This window comes from Petromyzon marinus, chromosome 40 (genome assembly GCF_048934315.1).
Source record: "Petromyzon marinus isolate PM22_M1 ecotype Great Lakes invasive population chromosome 40, UKy_Petmar_22M1.pri1.0, whole genome shotgun sequence".
In the NCBI taxonomy this organism is placed as follows: Eukaryota; Metazoa; Chordata; class Hyperoartia; order Petromyzontiformes; family Petromyzontidae; genus Petromyzon; species Petromyzon marinus.
The window spans coordinates 3,285,312-3,307,840 of record NC_133706.1 but is presented as its reverse complement, the minus strand read 5'-3'; the positions used below and the strand labels follow the sequence as shown (position 1 = coordinate 3,307,840).

The 22,529-nt window shown below is 50.2% G+C and overlaps 1 protein-coding gene across 1 annotated transcript in view; it reads left to right on the top strand.

Moving 5' to 3' along the window:
• Window positions 1-10,629, top strand: part of LOC116950655 (follistatin-A-like) — a 47,229-nt gene extending 36,600 nt beyond the window's left edge. The window contains exons 5-6 of the mRNA XM_032968594.2: window positions 4,266-4,511; window positions 6,747-10,629. Coding sequence (XP_032824485.1) covers window positions 4,266-4,511; window positions 6,747-6,826 — 326 coding nt within the window. The 3' untranslated portion in view covers window positions 6,827-10,629. The remainder of the gene's footprint in view (window positions 1-4,265; window positions 4,512-6,746) is intronic.
• Window positions 10,630-22,529: the final 11,900 nt, after the last annotated feature.

Below are 22,529 nucleotides of genomic sequence, written 5' to 3'. Positions count from 1 at the left end.
CCACTTTGACTTTGCTCCATCTTCCTCCACTCTGTCATAACTCCATACTCCTCCACTTTGCCCTCGATCCAGCCTGCTCCATTCTGTCCTGGCTCAACCCTCCTCGACTCTGTCATCACTCCATACTCCTCTACTTTTTCCTGGCTCCATCCTCCATCATTCAGTCCTTGCTCCCCGCTGCTCCATTCTCTCTTCACTCCATTCTTCTCTACTCTGTCTTTGCTCCATTGTCCTCTACTCTGTCCAAGCTCCATCCTTGCTCCATCCTCCTACACTCTCTCCTTGCTCCATCCTCCTCCACTCTCTCCAAGCTTCATCTTCCTCCACTCTGTCCTCGCTCTACCCGCCTCCACTCTGTCCTCGCTCAATCCTTCACTCTGTCATCACTCCATTTTCCTCCACTCTGTGCTCACTCCATACTTCTCCACTTTGTCCTCGCTCCACCCTCATCCACTCTGTTCTCGTTCCATTCTCCTCCACTCTGTGCTCGCTCCATCCTCCTCCAATCTGGCCTCGTTTCATCCTCCTCCACTTTGACTTCGCTCCATCTTTCTCCACTCTGTCATTACTCCATACTCCTCCACTCTGTCCTCGCTTCATCCTCCACTCTGTTCTCGCTCCATCCTCCTCCAATCTGTCCTCATTCCATCCTCCTCCACTCAGTCCTTGCTACACCCTGCTCCACTCTCTCTCCTTGCTCCATCCTCCTCCACTCTGTCATCACTGCTTATTCCTCCAATCTGTCCTCACTCCATACTCCACTTTGTCCTCGCCTCATCCTCCACTCTGTCCTCGCTACATAATCCTCCACTCTGTGCTCACTCGATCATTCACGACGTCCGCGCTTCATCCTCCTCAACTTAGACCTTCCTCCATCGTCCCTCGCTCCATCCTTGTCCACTCTGTGCTCGCTCCATCCTTGTCCACTCTGTGCTTGCTCCATCCTCCTCCACTCTGTCCTCGCTCCACCCTCATCCACTCTCTCTTTGCTTCATTCTTCTCCACTCTGTCCTCGATCCATCATCATCCACTTTGTCATCGCCCCATCCTCCATTCTGTCCTTGTTTCATCCTCCTCCACTCTGTCCTCGCTTCATCCTCCACTTTGTCCTCGCTCCATCCTCCAGTCTGTCCTTGCTCTATCCTCCAATATGCCCACGCTCCATTTTCCTCAACTCAGACCTTCATCCTCCTCCACTTTGTCCTCGTTTCATCCTCCTCCTCTCTGTCCTAGTTCCATCCAATTGCACTCTAACCATGCTCCATCCTCCTCCACTCTGTTCTCGCTCCATCCTCAACTCTGTCCTCGCTCCATCCCCCATTCTGTCCTTGCTCCATCCTACTCGAATATCCTTGCTCTACTCTCCTTCACTCTCTCCTTGTTCCATCCTCCATTTTGTCTTCGCTCTATCTTCCTCCACTTTGACTTCACTTCACGCTCCTCTACTCTGTCCTCGGTCAATACTCCTCCCCTCTGTCCTCGTGCCATCCTCCACTATGTCTTCGCTCTATCCTCCTCCACTCTGTCCTTGTTCCATCCTTCTCCACTCACTCCACCTTCCTCCACTCTGTCCTTGCTACATCTTCCACTCTGTCCTCGCTCCATCCTCCTCCACTCGCTCCATCCTCCTCCACTCGCTCCATCTTCCTCCACTCTGTCCTTGCTCTACCCTCCTCTACTTTGTCCTAGCTCAATCCTCCACTCTGTCATCAATCCATACTCATCCACTCTGTCCTCGTTCCATTGTCCTCTCCTCTGTCCAAGCTCCATCGTTTCTCCATCGTTGCTCCATCCTCCTGCACTCTCTCCAAGCTCCATTCTCCTCCACTCTGTCCTCGCTCTACCCTCTTCCACTCTGTCCTCGTTCCATTGTCCTCTACTCTGTCCAAGCGCCATCGTTGCTCCATCATCCTCCACTCTCTCCAAGCTCCATGTTCCTCCACTCTGAACTCTCTCTACCCTCCTCCACTCTGCCCTCGCTCAATCCTCCACTCTGTCATCACTCCATTATCATCCACTCTGTCCTCGCTCCATCCTCCTCCAATCTGTCCTTGCTCCATCCTCCAATATGTCCACGCTCCATCCTCCTCAATTCAGACCTTTATTCCTCCTCCACTCTGTCCTGGCTCTATCCTCAACTCAGTCCTCGCTCCACCCTCATCCACTCTGTTCTCGTTCCACTCTCCTCCACTCTGTTCTCGCTCAATCCTCCTCCACTCTGTCCTCGCTCTATCCTTCTCCACTCTGTCCTCGTTTCATCCTCCTCTCTGTCCTCACTCCACCCTAATCCACTCTGACCACGCTCCATCCTCCTCCACTCTATCCTCATTCCATCATCCACTCCATCCTCACTCCGGCTGCAGTTAATGTGGAATACAACTGGCACCAACTGATAATTATCATACCATGTAATTGCTTTATTCAGGAAACATTCACCAAGTCTCAAAACTGCATTGCAGTGTTTGGGCACTTTTCATTCCATTATTTTTTCTTGGCTTATCTGGAGAAAACTCAGCCATTGTGCTGTATAAGGGGATAACATGCAACATCGTTATCATTATCACCAACAGCCATGACCTATCTGCTGCTGGATGAAGGCCCATTCGTTCTGATAGCATGTCCCGTCGTCTCACGATGCACCGATCCATCTCGCTCCTGCGCAGACAAGCGATGATTTCCTCACTGCATTTCCACAATAGACATCAACTGTTGCACTTTTTTCTTCCAGGACTGTCCCGGCAGGACCTATCCACTGATTCTTTGCACAGATTGAATTACTTTTTGGTGATCGGGAATGCAAATGTTTTTGCGAGTTAATAGCACAGATGCTATGGCAACGATCACAAGTGCAAGAGTTGTTATAAGGATAATAATGGCTTACTTACCCAGGAAAGTACATCAGTCCAATTACTCTTTTTAAGGAAGGTCTTACATAAAGTTTGTTTACATTTTAAGATGTTTTTGAGTCGATGTATAATGTAGCACTCAGAGACGCTGTCTTGCTTAATTAATATATATTTATTATATATTACAGTCCACCTGACTCGATGACATGTTATCAGGTGGATGCAGGTTGACTATATACAACTGGGTGACTCTATGTATCTGCTACACGACGTTCACGATATTGCTGACTGACTATATAGGAGCCGTCACTGTAGTAGCCATGGCGAAGATACATAACTTCTTTCCTAGCCTTACAAGTTGATGAGGACAATCCACCGTCATAACAGCGACGACGGTCCAGACTCCAAATCCCCACAGCAGCCCCGAGCCCCACTCTGCGCTGCCTTTTATTTCCCCTCGGCTCTGCCACGCCCCTTTTCCCGAACTCTTTTCTTTGCCTCACGAAAACACCCCGGGGGTTCCATCTCTACCCCCGTGTTGACTCCTCACCCAGTTACCTCACTTGACCCTGCCTGTCCTCATCGCTGCAATCATTATTTATAGCCACTAGGTCCCGTACTGTCCTTACAGATGTATTAGTTGTATATACACGTGAGAGGAAACTGAGGCGGCTGGAGAAAACCCACAAACGTGATGGTGCAAAACTCTATCTTCGTACAGATGGAAACAAATGGAGATTAGTCCACTTCCTGCCCTAGCGCCTTCTCCTGGCAAGCCGGTGTATGGCTTCTCCTTAACGTCCACAGGAAGGGAGTTTACACAACATGTGTGCTGTGATCCACCAACCCTCGCTGCTTCCACAGTGCTCGATTACAGGCAGCCATGTGCATAGCCACTACCGCCCAGCTTACTATTGTAGGTAACCAATTGGCTTGGAGTGGCTGCTATTATAGACCACTGAGCCTTTGTAGATTGTGTGAAATGTTGAGTTGAGAGGACTTTTGAAAATCATGGTTGTCCCTGCACACATTTGCTTCATTGAGGTGTTTGCAGCATTGAGGTCGCACTGCTCTGCCAGATATCCGAACGGATATTTCATCGTGTTGCTGGTAGAACAGGCAAGATAACACTCTGCGGGACAGCGGTCGAAAAATTTACAAAAATACTTTTTAGCGTGTACGTTTTTAACAGCCATTTAAAATCCAATTGCGGTTTTCCGGGTTGGGCTGTGCATTAGACAACTCTTCTCCCAAGAGGGCATCTTCAGATGTTGAAGATGCCCGCAGTAGTACGTGGCAAAAGCTCGAGAGAAAAAATGCCCGAAAATCGGGCCAACCCGGGAAACCACGCGTTCAATGAGCAAAACCCAGGGACGACTTCTAACGGTCCGTTGGGCTGATCCGCGCCGTTCTGCACAGGGCCGCCCACCTGTCGTGACGGTTCGGCGTGCGAGGCCGGTAAGCGGTGCGTGAGGGACCCGCACACCGGCGCTGCCGCACGCTGCCTGCAGTGCAACGCGATCTGCCGCGCGTCCGAGCGCCGTACCCCTGTGTGTGGCTCCGACAACACCACGTACCAGGACCGGTGCGCGCTGCGTGCTGCCGCCTGCTCCGACGGCCTCTTCATCGAGGTGAAGCACTTGGGACGCTGCCGCTACGCCCCAGGTACTGCCCCCCCCCTGCCATCACAGCAGTGGATTTCTGTATCTATGTGTGCGAAGCTCTAAGTGTTTGGGCGCCGCGGTGGCGAGATTTTAACTCCCTCGCTTGGTGCACAGGAGGTCCTGGGTTCGATCCCGACCCTGACGCCTGCTATATATTTGGAGTTTGCATGTCTCTCTCACCGTGGTCGTGTGGATTGTTTCTGGATCTTCCGGTTTTTCCCTCCACATTTAGAATCAACATGCATCTAGAGTATTTGGCTTCTATAAATTTCCACGTGATAAGCCACTTTGTTGAGCTATCATTTGTGGCCCGGCAAAATACTAAATAGTTTAATCGTTACCTGCTCATGCACCACTTGCCAAATGCTCGTTAATGCAATTGGCTAAACATGATTTCTGCAGTGGTGGCCAGGAGATGGCAGCAGAGCGATTGATTACCAAATCTATCTATGCGGAGTTATATGTGTTTCCTGGTCAAATAAATGGGGGTGGTGGCGGAGGGTTGTGTTCTCTGGTTTTTTCCAGCACATGAAACCAAACACTTGCAAACGGAATTCGCCAGACATCCCAATATAGTAGGACCCCATTGAGAGAAAGTGAGTGTTGAGGCTTTGGTTGAGGCTTTTCCACTTAAAGAGCATTATTATGATAAACGCTTAATACGAATGGCTCTGGGTTTAACCGAGTTTGTTTATATGAATTCCCGCCAGGAGCCGAAAGCTCAATGGGAGGCATGAAAGTGATTTGCATGCGGCCACAATTCAGCGAATTCTCACACTACGTCGTTAAAATTAGATTCCGGATCGGACCGTGCTCTCGTAGGCTACCTATGTTTACGCGTAAACCAAAGCTGTGCTTGACTCTGCTGAGATGCGAGTAGGTGGTGGTAATGATAACAAAGGTAATTGATCCCAGCGTAACATTTTTAATGTTGATTGAAAATGTTTAATCTGGATTTCTTAAGAACTACTTTTTGTGTTTAGTTTGTTGTCCTTTCCCCGCACCCCCGATTAGCATGGTTGGCTACGTATGGTGCGAAAGAAATTCAACACACACGCATACGCACATACCTCGAGACGGTGTTTCCAAAGATTGCTTTGCATTTTCCATCTGTTCCAAGCTCTCTATGCCTGTGGCCACGCACGCTACGCCCGTGACACACACCCCGCACCTGGTACACACATTAAACGACACGCTTGTGACGTAGCACCTGTGTTCGTGGGGAGCGGCTGTGCAACGAGCGATGAGCGCGCTGCTGCGCTATGAACCCCGCTCACCGACACCGATGACGATAATCTGAACCAGTCCTGGGCATCCCCTAGGTCGACTCAGCCTCAAATGAGTTCCAGGTGCGGTGTGTAAACATCGCCACTGGGGAGACAAAGGCAGTCGTGTGTGGTGTTCGCCACCCACCTCCTCGTGTGCCTTTCCAGCCTTCATAGGTGCTACTTGCTAACAGCACTTTCCCCAACTCTGTTAAAGGCAATATGGGGGAACTTTGTCTTTGTGTTCTGAGAGATGTACACGCATTACCTGTGCATGATAACGATGCGATATATGAATCTCAAGACGTCAGGAGAGTCCTCTTACTTGTATATTGTGACCAATCACTTTATTTTTCATGCCAAATGGTTTGAGTACTGCAACAGATTATTGAATCCATCTGTGGCAGAGCTCACTGTGTTATCCCCCGCGTGCGTATGTGGAATTTCGCCAAACACCCCAATGTAGCTTGACCCTGCTGGAAAAAAAAATGTTGAGACTCAATGAGGGCCTTCCTGGGCTAACAATAATGATACTACTACTACACAACTATTAATCAATCCCATTCAAGGTGAAGCCCACTCCACACTGTGCGTGTCATAGTAGTAATGTGAACGTACTTCGTCATAGTGGTCATTGTGGATGAGTGAAGGGGATTCATGGATAATCTGTGAAAAAGAGCTGAATAGCTCACCGGATTTCTCTTCCAAGATGTCTAGCCAGTGTGGAATAGTTGGGCAATAAAAAAACCCCCACCCTCTAGAGGAGTTGTCTTGAGCTCCCTCTCGTCCAGTGGAGGCCCCTTCTGTCAGTATTGACGTGAACAAGACATTGCAGGGCTGCACCTTTGCTTTTAATTCACCTCTTTATTATTATCATAATTGTTGTAATAAGAACGATGAGAGCAGTCGCGCCATGGAGTGCAGAGCGCTGCTCACCTCGTCTCCACCCGTCATCCTCTCTTCCCCGGCAGCGGAGGAGGGAGAAGCTGTCGACGCAGAGGGCATGGATGGCAATGCTTTTCCCGGCTCGGCCATGATGAACTACCGGTAGCTTCCCGGCGGCCCCCCCCCCCACCCACAACCCTCCGGTCACTGCTATTGCATGTTTCACGTCGTGTGTATGTGTGCGCGCTCGTGTGGAGTTTTTATTTTTATTTATACGAGTATTTATGGGGGCCGTTGTGGGCGAGGGTAGTGAGGGTCGGGGAGACGACAGAAGGGACGCGGCGCTCCTACGACCACGCCGCTTCACATGGGCAAGGCCGTGGCACATCTGTCTGGGCGAAGCGAGACGAAGGACAACCGCCCACCCGCCCCGCCGGTCCCCCACCATCGCAGAAATCGCGAAAGAGCTACAAGGCGACAGGCATCGCCTCTCATTGGAACCCGTGCAGTGTTTTATTTATTTAGCCAGGCGAGAACCCCGTTATCTCTTTGACGAGGGAGACCCGGGGCATGCGTAACTATACGTAGCGAGAGAGATAAAAAAAAACATACAAAGGAGCCACAACATTTGCATACAGTATGTCCTTTTTTGAAGTGGCCCGAGACGCTGTTTTATTTTTACCGGACTCGTAATGCACCATTGCCCTTGCTTGCAAATAATTTCACGGATACTTTCGTTTACCAATGCTCTGATGCTTCAACGGAATTGACACAGGGGACTGCTTTAGACAATTCGCAGAAGAATCCAGACTCGCCCCAGCGGGCACTCAAAACACACGGCGTGTCAACAGCATCAGAATATGCATTTATCCTGAAGGAATCCGATGAGCCATGAATCTCTTTTTCACACAAGATGTCCAATAAGGGGTGGGTCAGCAAGTTACAACAACAAATACAAAAATAACGATAGGAGTGCGAAGTAGAGAAAAGGTTTAACACATAGAAGGGGGCGTTCACGATGATAGTATCCATAATAGAGGTTTTTGGGTTAGATCGCGTAAATATAAATGTTCTGGTGTGTTGTATGAGTAACGAATTGGCATGTTTTGTTTACGTGACAAATCTTACTATTTGGATGTGTCGGGTGGTGGCGGGTTTAATGACGCATTTATATTTACGAGATCTAACCCAACACCTATATTATAGAGAAAATGTAAGCAAGTAACTCTAAATAAATAAATTAACGAAAACTATGGGGCTGTCGCAGTGTAAGGGTCAGCTCAATAGACTTGCATTCCAGAGGCATGAGTTCAATTCCATCTGCCGCCGTGGCAGCTGCAACGATTGGGCATGTTTCTAGAATCCCTACCCTACCCCCGCCCACCCCTTCTCCACCGCCTCTGTCCACTCAGCAGTAAAAATGGGTGACACTAGCCAGTTGATCGGCAGGTCGCACGTGATGCGGCGCAGTGTGGGTAATCGCCCACCTTTTCCAACACGTTTGGTCAATGTGGAAGAGTGGAACAGATGTATATGTATGTCTGTTGAACTTCTTTCGCACCGTACGTAGCCAACCGTTCAAATCGGAGGTGTCGGGGCAGGACAACAAACGAAACACAAAGCAGTTCGAAAGAAATTAGTTTTCAATCTCGATTTAAAAGTGGCATGGCTCCAATGGCTTCCTAATATCGGAAAAAAGAGCATTCCGGACGACCCCAGAGGCACATGGAAGTGCAGTGCGATGCAGTGACCATTTTTATTCGATGGTTAGCCAAAACAAATACCCCCTAAAGCTTGTTTCTAGCAGAGGCCTTTCTGCCAGCAGTGGTATCGGCAGAAAATTTCTGGGCCGCACCTTTACCTTTGACAACACATAGCGGCTGTTTGTGCTCTGTAACATATATTTTTTGCATTTTAGTATTTCAATATTTCTCCACATTAAGCATGCGTTAAGTAACACATGTATGTACATTGAACAACTTTCGCACCGTACGTAACCAACCATGTGATATTAATTTTAAGGGGAGGTTGTATACTTCATGGTGGGTGGGCTTTTTGAATTTCAATGTCATTTTGTCCTTGAGTCCTCGTCTATCATTCCAGCAGTTGACGGCGCGTGGCGCGTATGGGCACGGTCCGCCTCGCGCGAGCCTTTGACGCCACATTTGTGACCGCTCTGTTAAGCCTGACTCAGGGTGGTGGGGATTCGTCATCAGTGGCCGTGGACTGCAGACCCGGGAGGTTTCACTTTGGCTAATGACTCATTGTCATTGGCGTCGTCAGGAGAAGGTCGTGGGGCGTTGAGAATTGTGGATAAACTACCATCCCCTCTCCCAAATGTTCGGTGAAGATAATGATTATGGATATGATGATGATTTTGACGATGATAACTATGATGACAACAATGATGACGATGATGATGCTTTTGACAATGATGACGATGATGGTGATGATAACAATGATGATTATAATGACACAAAATATGACATTCGCACTGCGAGTACAGTGTATAATTACTGTTATATGTAATTACAATTCACTTTTTGTTTCACTTTAGAATACATATATATTGTTCAAATGTTTCACCCGTTGTCACGTGTTTAGGCATTCCACATCTGAAATGACACGAGATGTCGGTGATCGTGGTAATAACAGTGAACTTATGTTGGTTGTCACTGTGGTGGTGGGGGTAATAGTGATCGTAAGGAGCAGTGGCACAGCAGTTACCGTGCTGTGCTATGAATCTGGTGAACCGAGAAAGATTCACACTCATGGCCAGCACCAGTGATGATTATCTGAACCGGTCCTGGGCCTCCCCTAGATCGACTTAGCCTCAAATGAGTATGTGGTGCGGTGTGTAAACATCGCGACTCGGGAGACAAATGTGGCCGGGCATGGTGCTGGCCACCCATCCTCCCGTGTGCTGTTCCGGCCTTCATATGTGCTCGCTAACAGCACTTGCCACTAAAGTTTGTTAAGGCAATATGGGGATCTTTGTCTTCTATGGTTTGGATGATGGTGATGAATTAAGTTCCATGGTTCATGACCTTTCACGTCCAACACTTTTCCTCCCATTACTATACAGAATTACATATCGAGCAAGTTGTGATCTGTGAAAAAGAGTTGTGAGTTCAAATCCTCTTTAGGGGGGTGTCGACTCAGCCCATCATCCGTCTGGGGTCAATAAAGTGAGTACCACTGGTGGGGAAGTCAACAGTGGTTGTTCTGTAGGTGGAATTTTCCCCGCCGTATGAACGTAGAATTGCCACCACTGGCTCTACAGGGCTGTAAACAGGAGATGAGCACCCAATGCCTCAGTGCTAATATGAGCAGTGGCAGCTCACTCTGACCTGTCTGAATGCACATCAGAGGTGAACGGTTTGGGCCGCCGTGAGTGAGGGACAGCGGTGGTTGGGCAACTGTGGTAAAATAAGCGCCACTGTCATTGCCAGCCATGGCACTCGCCAGGGCAGAAGCCTTTGGAGGTTCTGGGGATGGCCCTGCACAACCAGATGTCCCTTTGGCACCACCTCTCCTCCTTAGCTGTACGATCTCATACCCCCTCCTCCTCACCACTTCCCATCCAAGAGAACCTTGGACCTGGTACCCAAAACGATGCCCACTGTAAACACCAGGATGATGGTGGCAGGGAATGGGGCTGGTAAAGACGATGGTGAGGGTGGTAACGTACATTTATTATTTTAAAAAATCATTATTGTCCAATAAAATTATCGTATGAATATTCAAAGACGATCAAGAAAGTATCTTGTAATTGCTCGCTACGGTGCGGCTCTGAATAATGTAATTGTGAGGTATATAGAAAAGATCGCATTGTGAGTGCGATATTAAAATCAATAAATCTCACCTGTATCTGACCTCTAGCTTGCATTAATCTCCAGTATACAGTATATATGTGCATGTATTGTATATTTTGTAACTTTGTAAGTAAAATAAAGTATTTGTGCTTTTTTTCCTGGATGGAGACATTATTTTATTTTACTTGCGTGTTCATGCTGGTGGGATCGAATCAAACGTGGCCACTAAAAAGTTATACCGCGTACGGCTAAATCGCTTTGCTGCACTGCATCATTATTATTACTACAGCCAAAACAAGCACACGCATGTCAGAGCTAAATCAGCCGAGGCCTCACATCAGCACAAAACGATTTCCAAGACAAACAAAGCAGTGGAGCGTCAGAGCTGGTGACTGATAATTAAGTGGTTCTGCCATCCTCTGTGAACCTTGGGTAATTGGCAGACGGGGCCAGTGGTGGGAGGGGGGAGAGGGGGCTGCGGGGTGTGCGCAGGAGGAGCGGAGCAAACGGGTTCACGCGGACGGGAAGCACACGGTGCCACGTGCTCCTTCGCATAAGCGCGGCTGTATCCAGGGATTAGCGAGCACGGGGAGAGGAGAAGGAGGGCGGTGAGAGGTGGCGATGAAGAGCGGGTGACAGGGGACCTTTGCTTAATCTGGAACAGCGCATTTCACGTTTAATTCTGGAGTGAGCTTTCAGAAATTCACCTGGTCTTGTCATTGACCCTGTGGGGCACCAACTGGAGTTTCACAACAACACGATGCGGGGTATAGAATGGGTCTTAATGTGACCGGGGTAGATCAAAATATTTAATTCTCAGAGATGGATATTTTTTTGCCAAATGAAGTTAAAAACCGCATTTAACGTGATTTGTTTTGAGTGTGTGTGTAGTCACCAGTGATCAGTCTGTCAAGTCACTTCATTTCAGAACTCAGTTTAATCGTGAGCGGATGAGACCCTGAATTAAAACCCTGAATTCCCAGCGGGGCCAGCTCAGGCATCTCTGACCCCTGAACCACCCAGCCACCTCCAGACAAACTCTTAAAATAAAACCCTAGCGTCGCCGTTGAACTCGCACCAAAACGTCCACTCGCACTTAACAGCGGATGATTAAAAATTAAAATGATGTAGCTTTTGGCACAACAACCTGCCCGTGTGGAATGCTCTCGCTTGACTACAATAACACATAAATCGGGCGTGGACCCACCACGCAGTGACAACTTAAATACCGTGAGCAATGGTAGCGCTATTTATATTGGGGGTTCCACTCAGGCCCGCTACACACTTTCCCATTTTAGTCAAATGGAAAATTCCGTGTCAGCTGCGGGACCGTAACAAAAAAACTATGGTCGTTTCCAAGTTCCACAGATCTGGAAATGTCCTACCTGGTACGAGTTGGGGAGTTTTGCGGGACGCACGATCACAGGACGCACAATCGCATCCAGCGAATTCTGGGTAATCCCGCTTTACTTGCCGAAGTGCAACGCAAACACGAAGCCCAATTACCCATGCATGTTGCACAACGCTTTTGTCAATCCACTGCTGGACGAGGGCCTCCCGACGCCATGTGGATTGTCGCCCATCTGGCGCCTTTAGCGAGGCTACTGAGTCCCCGATCATCATCATCACCATCACGTCCCTTCTGTAGCTGATGTATCCCTCTCCAATCTCTGATCCGTTGCCTCTTCCACTCCACCAGTCTATATTGTTCTCAGCTGTGTTCTGCCTCTATGTGAGTGGAAGGTGAAGGTTGAGGTTGAATTTGTTTAAAAATTAAGGTGGTGTGGATAATCACAACTCCAATTAGCAAAATAAGTTTAACATACATATGTAGTGACTTGTAGCGTCACTACTGTGTACACACACGCACACGTGTGACGTCACTATGCGGGGGAGCGTCACTACCACGCGGGTCTACACACACACACATGACGTCATCCTGTCTGGAGGCGGGAATGTCGTCAGAGCCGGTTCAGGGGATCTAGAGGCCGTGTGTGAGGGCCACGTGGGTTGTGTGAGGCCGTGGCACTCTTGAGTGAACCCGGCTGGACACGTGACCGGATCAAGGTGGGGGCCGGGGGCCACGGGGCCACCTTGGGGGCCACGTGGACAGCAAAGGAGCTTCTCGAGAGTTCTCGAAGGTGCGCGTGGCCGGGGTGTGGCCCAGACACGCCGAGGCGCATATAAGCGGCCTCCTCACCGGTTTAGAGGCTGCTTGTGTCAAGAAAGAAGATGCCTCGTGAAGATGCCTCGTGAAGCCTCCAGTCAGCGTGACCAGCTAGTAGCCCTCCTGGCTGGGTCATGCTAGTTGTATCCGAGAGTCAGTGTTAGTGAGTGATGGTGCGTTAGCGAGAATAGGTTGGTGGTCACCACCCTATGTTAAAGTGTTACGTTGAGTTAACAATAAATAGTGTTGCCTCCCAGGAAGTTATGTGTGCGCCTTATTCGAGCCCATTACATTTGGTGGCGGAATTGGCAAACGTTAGGGTAGTCTTACCTTGAGTGAGACGCAATGAGCACATGCTGTAGGAAACCTGCGAGGCACTCCTCGGGAGAGGAGGACGACGATGGAGCTTTCGTCCCGCCGACAGCCCCGGGGATGGCAGCCCCGGAGAACCCCGCCGACGTGGCACCGACGGTGGAGCAGCATGGTGTGGTCCAGCTGGCGAATCCGTCTCCGCCCGACGATCATCGGGCGACGAGCGCCCGCCTCGCGGAGTTGCTGGGCGCCAAGGCGGAGCTAGTCGCCAAGCTCGACGTTGGCCAGCCGTCGACGGAGGAGCCGGGGCCGGGACCACGTGGCGACACCGCTGCCGCGGCTGTGATCCAGCCGCGTGAATCTCCCGCCACGCCGGCGGGCCACGTTGCAGCCATTTTAGTGGAAATGCGCGGCATTTCTCCTCACTCGCCAGCCATACAGCGGGACATCCTTGCGCTGCATCGCCAACGCCCCTTCGTGCGGGCATTTACAGCGGCTGGCAGGGATTGGGAGGCGTTTAAACGCTGTTTCTCCGTGAGCTGCACCTTCGCGGGGTGGATGAATGAGGAAGCGTTGAAGGCGCTCCCCACGTCTCTTGATGATGACGCATTAAGGGCGTTTTGCACCATTCTGCCTGCATGGTGCTCCACACTGGCGTTGGCCTTCAAGGAGATGGCCACCATTTACGACCCGCCGTCTACTATCTGGAACAGATTCGTGGAACAACGGCGGGGGGAAGCCGAATCGCCCCTCACCTTCAGAAGCGCCCTCTTGTCGCAGGCTCAGGCGGCGTTCCCGAAACTAGGACTGACGGGCGTCAACTCCCTGGTGATGGACCGGTTGTTGGGGCAGGAGCTGAATGTCGCCCTGCCCGCGTCCGAGGATGACGATCCGAAATCCCTCGTTATCACGTGGTGTATCCAGTCCCACCTCAGGTTGAAGAAAGGCTCAGGCCTCATGACCTGTGCTACACCAGCGGGTGAGATGCCCGAAGAGGACGAGTCCGCTCCTGTTTGCGCCGCCGTGACCGGCGCCGGAGGCCAGAGACGAGCTACCGAGCGCCAAGGGAGGCGCGATTGGCCTCCACGTTACCCTTTCCGGCCGGGCTCCACTTGCGGCGTCTGCTACAACTGTGGGCGGCCAGGACACGTCGCTGTGGAGTGCCGGATGCCGCATTGAGGACGTCCTGGGCCGCCGTCCTCGTCTCCTCACCCGCCTTCGACTTCCAAGGGTCCCCAGGTGAGTCGCGGTGCACCACACATTCGGCCCCCGTTCTCACCTCACCCATCTTTCGATCATGTTGATCTGCATACGGTCGTTATTTCTTCACGTCGGGTTGCACCGCGCGGGGGTTCCGCCGCATCGGGTGAGAATTGGGCCTTCGGGCACGCCCAGTGTTCGCAGTTGGCCCATCGATTCGTGGCCGTGGCCATCGGGTCATCTAGAGTCGTGGGTACCATTCAGGGCATTCATGTGCGGATCCTCATTGACACTGGCGCCTCTGCCACCATTATTTCAGAATTATTTTTTTATATTTTGCCGGCCTATTGCCACCTGTTATGTCCCGTCCCCGTTCCCTATTTTGCGGCTAATGGGGGTTCTCTTGGAATTTTGGGTCAAATAGTCGTGGAGGTTTCCATCGGTGGCATTTCATTGCGGGGGCCCATCCTAGTTTTTGATTACCTGGTGGTGCCGTGTTTGTTGGGGACAAACTTCCTTGGGAAGATGCCCCTAAAAATCCTCACAGACCACAGGTGTTTGGAGTTGCCTTCGGGGCAAAGGGTTGCGTTCTTATTGTCACCCGATGACAAGGGCTGTGCGTCGGTACAGGCGCTTGTTATTGATATGGTTATGGTTCCCCCAGGGGGGCAGATGCTCGTCCCCCTCCAGTTGCGCAAGCCGTTTGCTCGCGATGCCACCGAGGGGGGTATCGTGCTAACGCCCGCAAATAAAGCAGCCCGAGCGATGGCGCTTGTGCGGGCGTAGACGTTGGTGTCTTGGGATCGCCAGTCCTTTAATCAGGTGTTGAATGTTGGCTCAGACGCATCTGTCATTCAGGCGGGTACGGTACTCGCTCACGCGTCGGCCGCGGTAGTACGGGCGGACTGTATTGCAGCTGTTAATGGGTCATGCGGTGGCATGCACGCACGGGCTTGTGATACTAAGTGGGCCGGCGCCCTTTGTGATGAGAGTCGGGACCTCTCCCACAGTCAGAGGGCCGTGCTGCGGGCTTTGCTGGTGGAATTCGAGGATGTTTTCAGTCAGGGGAAATTTGATCTGGGTCGTACCACCCTTATGAGCTACCACATTGATACCAGTGACTCCCCCCCCTATTCGACAAAACCCACACCAGCTGAGCCCAGCCGAGAAGGCACACGAGTCCCTAGGGTGCCTCGATAATGCTTGTGAAAAAGCACAACAGGAGTCTGCGCTTTTGCGTTGACTTCCGTAAACTCAATAAAGTATTGATGGCAAATGCCTATCCCCTGCCCCGTATGGATGACTCGTTGGATGCGTTGGCAGTGGCCAAATTTCTTTTCCACGCTTGATCTCCTTTCGGGTTTCTGGCAGTTGCCTCTTGATGACTCCTCCAGGCCTAAGATGGCTTTTCGAACGCCGCAAGACCTGTTTGAGTTCAACAGACTCCCGATGGGCTTACACTCTGCCCCAGCTACCTTTCAGAGGTTAATGGAATTGATCTTGGCAGGACTCCAGTGGGACTCCTGCCTGATTTATTTGGACGATGCAATTGTGTTCGGACGCATGTTTGAGGAACACCTCGGTCGGCTGCGCGCTGTTTTTGTGAAAATGAGACAAGCTAATCTAAAATTCAAGCCGCAAAAGTGCCATTAATTTTGTTTCAAAGGTCAGTGCGGTACCTCGGCCACATTGTTAGCGAATTGGGTATCGCGACTGATCCCGATTAAACTGAGTGTGTGCGCACATGGCCCACCGTGGGTGAGGTCCGTAGTTTTATCGGCTTTGCTTCATATTATCGTCGCTTTGTGCCCGGATTCACCACCATTGCCAAGCCTCTCCATGCTCTCACGGCAAAAGGACAGAGATTTCACTGGGGCGTGGAGGAGGAGGCTACCTTTGTTGCCCTACGGGATGGGGTGGTGCGCGCCCCTCCCCTGCGGTACCCAGATTTATTCCTACCCTGCATCCTGGACACCGATGCCAGTAATACGGGCATTAGTGCTGTGTTGTCACAGGTGGTTTGCGGCATCGAGAGGGTGGTGGCGTATGGGAGCAGGGTGCTCTCGCCGGCCGAGCAGCATTATTGTGTAACGCGGAGGGAGTTGCTCGCAATTGTATTTTTCGTGCAGCAGTACTGGCCCTATTTATATGGCAGGACTTTTGAGGTGCACTCCGATCATGCCGCCCTCCAACATGCTCTGTCTTGACCAGCCTTCAGGACAGTTGTCGCGGTGGTTGGAAATCCTTCAGGATTATTCCTTCTGGGTGTCGCATCGTAAAGGGACCCGGCACACTAACGCCGATGCGTTGTCGCGGCTTCCCTCTGGCGGCTATTGTGCTTGTTTGTTGGGTTCGCTCCGCTGTAGGTCTCCGGAGGTGCAGTGACTTTCTCTCATTGTTGCGGCAGCGTCGACGCCCTCCCTCTAAACCCCTGTCCCTTGTGATGCTGTCTTGGAGTTGTCCCACTCCGAGTGGGGGTGCCTCCAGAGTGAAGATGCTTCCCTCCTGAAATTGCGCCGCCATGTTGATATGCAGGGGGATGCCGTGGGCCGGCGAAAGGTTGCTCCTGTTGTCCTCAAAGGGGGCTTGCTGATGTGTTGGGATGGCGGGCTGCAGCATTATAAAATCGTGGTGCCTACATGCCTCAGAGGCAGGCTTGTCGTCGCCGTTCATGAACGGCTGATACATTTGGGATAGCACAAGACGCTTGCCGCCCTGAGACTCGATTATTTTTGGCCCAACATGGCAGCGGACGTCACTAATATCATCAAGGGTTGTGTGCAGTGTGCACGCCGGAAGCCGCCGCCTGTTAAATGCTGCTCACGCTCGCAGTCTATTAAATTGTCCCGAATTCATGGGCTTGTGACTTTTGATACATTGGGTCCTTTCCCCACTACGGCCCGGGGGAACACATATATGCTTGTGGGGGTTGAATATTTCTCACGGTGGCCTGTTGCTTGGCCGCTCCCGAATCAAACAGCCGTCAGTATTGCCTAAGCGTTCCTGCATGGGTACGTGCTGGACCAAGGGAGAAATTTTTCTGCCAGCCTGCTGAAGGAGGTGTGCAACCTTCTGGGCACCGAGAAGATTCGCACCTCGCCCTACCATCCCCAAACAGATGGGATGGTGGAAAGGCGTCATAGGACCCTGGTTTCAATGTTGCGTCACCAGGTTGATGAATCACAAAAAGATTGGGATCTATGCGTCCCGGGGGTGCTTGCGGCCTACAGAATGGCCTCCCATGTTTCCACTAGCTACTTGCCCTTCTTCCTGATGTACGGCCAGGAACCTAACTCCCCCCATTGACATTCAGCTTAAAGTGAGCCTTCTAAGGCCAAGGTGGCCATTTCTAATCCGATGCGGTTCCCCCTTCAGCGCGTCTCGGAGGCGCGCGAGGCCTCCAGGGCACATTCAGCCACCAGGCAGCGAGCCAATGAATGCTTGTGGGGTTGTCGGGTGTCGGGCAAGCAGTGGGTCCCTGGAGATGGGACTTGGCTGCACTGCCCGCAGGTGCCTGTCGGCATGTCCCCAAAGTTGTACAAACCCTGGCGGGAACCGGTAGAGGTTGTGGAAACCAACCGCCCTCAGTGTGTCAAAATACGGTTCGGTCGTTGGACTTGGTTTGTTCACCCATCGCGACTTAAACCATTCGTTCCGCCCCGGCGCGTTCGTTCATCCCCAATCCCCGAGGGCCGCATGTCTGGTGCGCTGGGCGAGCTGGGGGATGCACCGGTTGAGGTGCTCCCTCAGGGTAGCTCTGTGGTCCCGCCCTCAGGATCGGAGCTAGTGATCCCCTCCATGCCGTCGGGAGCTGCTCGTCCGGACACCCCGCTCCAAGTGGTGCAGCTGTTACCCGGTGGACCTCCGCCAGCCCCGCCGCCCCCGCCGGAGGGACCGCGGCCGCCCACCTGTGATGGCATTACCCCCTCGCCCTCCGGTGTGCTTCGGCCCGCCTCGCGTGAGGGTCCGGCCATGCGGACTCGCTCCCGCACCGCTCGCTTCAAATAACACTTTCACACGTTCGTGGTGTTCCACAGTTTTTTTTATTGTTGCAAGCACGCGTGATCCTTATTGTGTGTTCACCCACAGGGTTGGCGTTGGGGTTGCTCCCTACCCTTTTCTTGGGGTGTGTTTGTTCATCCTCTTTCGGTAAAGTCACGTAGAATGAGAATAAAATAATAAAATAAGACAATAAAATTCTCATGACGTTTCGGCCACAACACAAGTAGCCTTCTTCAGGTGAAGGAACAGAACTGTCGGGACGACAGAGTTTCAATGAACGCTGCTAAGATTTGTAGCGTCTTTTAAGCTGGGTGAGAGAAGTGAGGCACCTTGACAAAGGAGTTTACATATCAAACAGGAGAATTTAGCATTGAAATAGCTGAGGGATTAGCTTGTGACTGGTCACAGAAATAGCTATGTGAAAGTCAAAGTGTACACATCAACAGAGGCACCTAGTACATGGATGCCAAAGGGGCTGCAACTACCCAACTATCATACAGTAAACCGATGTGAAAAAACTAAGTCTAAATTACATCAATATAATAAATGTACTCAATATATTATTCAATAAGCTGAGCTATTAACAGCAACTGGGTATACACTACACTATATAATGAATACCATATAGTAAACCAATAAAAACTAAAATATAAACTACCTCAATGTTATCAATAAACTCTATATACTCTCCAATCAGCTGAGCTACCAACAATAAGTCGTCATATATCACAATGCTATATGGCGAAAAAATGGGTGGATTCTTCCCCTCAACGCCAGCACCACGGACAGCTACGAGCCCCGTTCAGACGGACGAGTCTATCCATGCTCAGAATGGAGGAGGGGGGAGAGAAACAGCTACGAAGCGCTGTTATACTCCTTGTTGTAAACCATACCATTAACCGTGGTGTGAGAGGTATTAAGAGGCAATGCCAGCGAAAGAGCTGCGGTCTGAAGGTCACCGTAAAATAAATTAATTAAGAACCGAAATGGTTTAAAACATCTTTCCAATGGTTACTAAGCCAGAATACATCTTCTCGGTTGCAATTGTCTCTGTGCTTGTATATGTGGATGGCCTCATGAACGAATCTCTCATGGTAGCCGGTTGGCTTGCAAAGAACCTCCGTCTTGGAGAAGTCAATGTCATGTGAGCCCACTGAATTATAACTGTGACTGCCATGGCAGAGGAGTTCGTCTGCTTAATGTCTGCGGATGCGGTCCGAGATATGTCGTTTGGTTTCTCCAATGTAGCTACTACCACAGAGGCACTTTAGTTTGTAAACGCCCGGGTACTGTATGTCTGGAACAGCATCTTTTACAGATGGAACCAGATCACAGATTTTATGTACTGTGTTGAATCGGACCTGGATCGTGTGTTTATTCAGGATTTTGGAGATATTTTTAGTGACCCCTGCAATGTAGGATAAGGTGATGGTTTTGAGTGGCTCCACAAAAGGATCCTTCTTCATGACTGGAGTAGTGGCTTTGCGGATTGTGTAGTCGGAGTAACCATTAGCCCTGAGAGCCTGGTGTACGTGCTTGAGTTGACTGGTAATGTGTTCCTGGTCGGAAATTCATTGGGCTTTATGGTATAGAGTCTTGATGAGGGAGTTATTCTGGGATGGATGGTGGTGGGAATCCGGTTTCAAGTAAGCATCTGTATGGGTAGCTTTCCGCGTTCATGCTTCGCTCTGTGTTCTGTTATTTTGTACATATGTTCTTACAATATTTATTACCATCGGTTATTTATTGACATTGTTGTTGGGGGCACACGGGTTTTTTTTGTGTATTGTCACAGCCGCATCGGCTGTACTCTTACGTGAGGGGGGGGGGGTGATGTATTGACTTGTAGCGTCACTACTGTGTACACACACACACACACGCACACGTGTGACGTCACTATGCGGGGGAGCGTCACTACCACGTGGGTCTACACACACACATGATGTCATCCCGTCTAGCGGCGGGAATGACGTCAGGGCCGGTTCAGGAAATCTGGATGCCATGTGGACAGCAAAGGAGCTTCTTGTGAGTTCTCGAAGGTGGGTGTAGCCAGGGTGTGGCCCGGACACGCCGAGGCGCATATAAGCGGCTTCCTCACCGGGTTTGAGGCTGCTCATGTCAAGAAAGAAGATGCCTCGTGAAGACGCCTCGTGAAAAAGAGTCAAGCTTCCAGTCAGCGTGACCAGCCAGTAGCCCTCCTGGCTGGGTCATGCTAGTTGTATCCGAGAGTCAGTGCTCGTGAGTGATGGTGTGTGTTAGCGAGAATAGATCGGTGGTCACCACCCTATGTTAAAGTGTTACGTTGAGTTAACAATAAATAGTGTTGCCTCCCAAGAAGTTGTGTGTGCTCCTTATTCGAGCCCATTACACATACATACGTAATGGTCAGTGCAAGTTTGTGAAGGTGCGTAACATAAATGTGAGAGAAAAGCACAGTACAATAATGGCTCTTCCTGCACTGTCCTCTGCTGCCCTCCACATCGCCTTAACCAAGGTTCGAGCACCACCACGCTGAGAATCACAACGCAGAGAGCTTGCACGTGTTTAATCCGTCTAGTGGGGGTGGAGGCCAATCGCTCTTTCGATTCTTAAACTTCCGAGTGAAATGCGACAGATGCAGACAATAGCGATGGAATAAGATGAAGAGAGATGCATTTATGTATTTTGAACTTCTTTCGCACCATACGTAGACAACCGTGCTAATCGGAGGTGTGTGGAAAGGACAACAAACTAAACACAAAAAGCAATTACCCCAAACTTTCGCAGCTCTTATAAATTCCCTTTTCACACCATCAATAGGTAAACTCCCCCCGCCCCCCCCGCGCCAAACGGCAAGTCCACCGGCACGTACACCACCTCTTTTCTAAAATCGGCCAATCAAATGCTAATTTTTATGCTAATTTCTTTGTCAGGACACCTTGTTTGCTCGCACACAGTTTAAAGGTCCGCGGTCTGAGCGTGGTTGTGTTTGGCTAAATTCTCCTATTTGATTTGTACTAGGTGCCTCGGTGAATGTATATGCTCTGACTTTAACATAGCTATTTCTGTGACCAGTTACAAGCTAATCACTCAGCTATTTCAATGCTAAATTCTATGCTAATTCCTTTGTCAAGGGGTGCCTCTGCAGATGTGTATACTTTAACTTAGCTATTTCAATAAGCCATTTCAATGCTAAATTATATGCTAATTCCTTAGTCAAGGTGCTTTGTTTTTTCTCACACAGCTTAAAGGTCGTGATCTGAGCGTGGCTTTTTTTTCACTCCAGCGCTGTCCTCCAGACAGTCTCGTCCCTTCACCTGATGAAGGCTGCTTGTGTTGTGGCCGAAACGTCGTGATTTTTGTTATTTTATTTTTTTACCTACGTGACTTTACCCAATAGAACCAAAGAGTATGTATCCTAGCAGTCACGAAAGCTTTAAATCTAGAACAAAAAGCAATTCTCAAAAAAAATTTCAATGTAGATTATTTTAAAGTGCATAGTTCCAGTGGCTTCCTAATATCGGAATGAAGAGCATTCCAGACGCAGAAGCACATCTGAAAGCGCACGATGCAGTGACCGTCTTTGTTCGATGGTGAGCCAAAAGCCATTGCGAGGATAACCGGAGTTTACGTGATGATGTATGCTCCTTGACAAGATCCACAACGAGATGTAGGCAACAACGATTGAATTTAGACGAAGAGAGATCACAGACATGATATAGGTGAGATAAATTGTCTCTTTTATGGTAACTCGGTTGTCTTGTTTATTCCAAACTAAATTCGAGCTGATATATATACTGTACTAGCGGGAAATACTTGCGGATATATTTTGTGAATGTAGAGTGGCTCACTTACTGTATTCAGAAGGAGGGGGTTAATGTCGTTACAGCAACTGTTAAGATTTTGCTGTGCCATGGGGCCTATAATAAATGTCATATAACGTGCCACAATACGGTACGAAATCAGGGAGCGGGGCTGTGGTGAAATATTAAGCGAGCAGAGCAGACAATGATGTCAGGGGATCCCAGCGCCACAGACCGAATGCACACTGACAGGGTGTGTATTCGCCAGCCAGACGCCCTTCCAGATTAAAGTCAGGAATTAATGAGTACAGGTGCACAGACACTAGGTCGAGAAATAACCGTCACAACGCTCCATGTAAAGGAAGAAAAACGGTTGAAAATCACAGGTAGGCACACGATTGGCTGCGCAGGATAACCTCACCCTGATTTTTTTTTACGTCGAGGGGCTTAAAAAGGGGAGCCCAAAACCGTTCAGATCTCGCTCTGGCCCACCCCCCAACCCCCCACCTCTCTCTTCCCCAACTCTCCAGGTTTATTCAGCAGTGCTTTAGTCAAAGGTAAGTGTTGCCTAGTGGATAGTCCTACCATGAA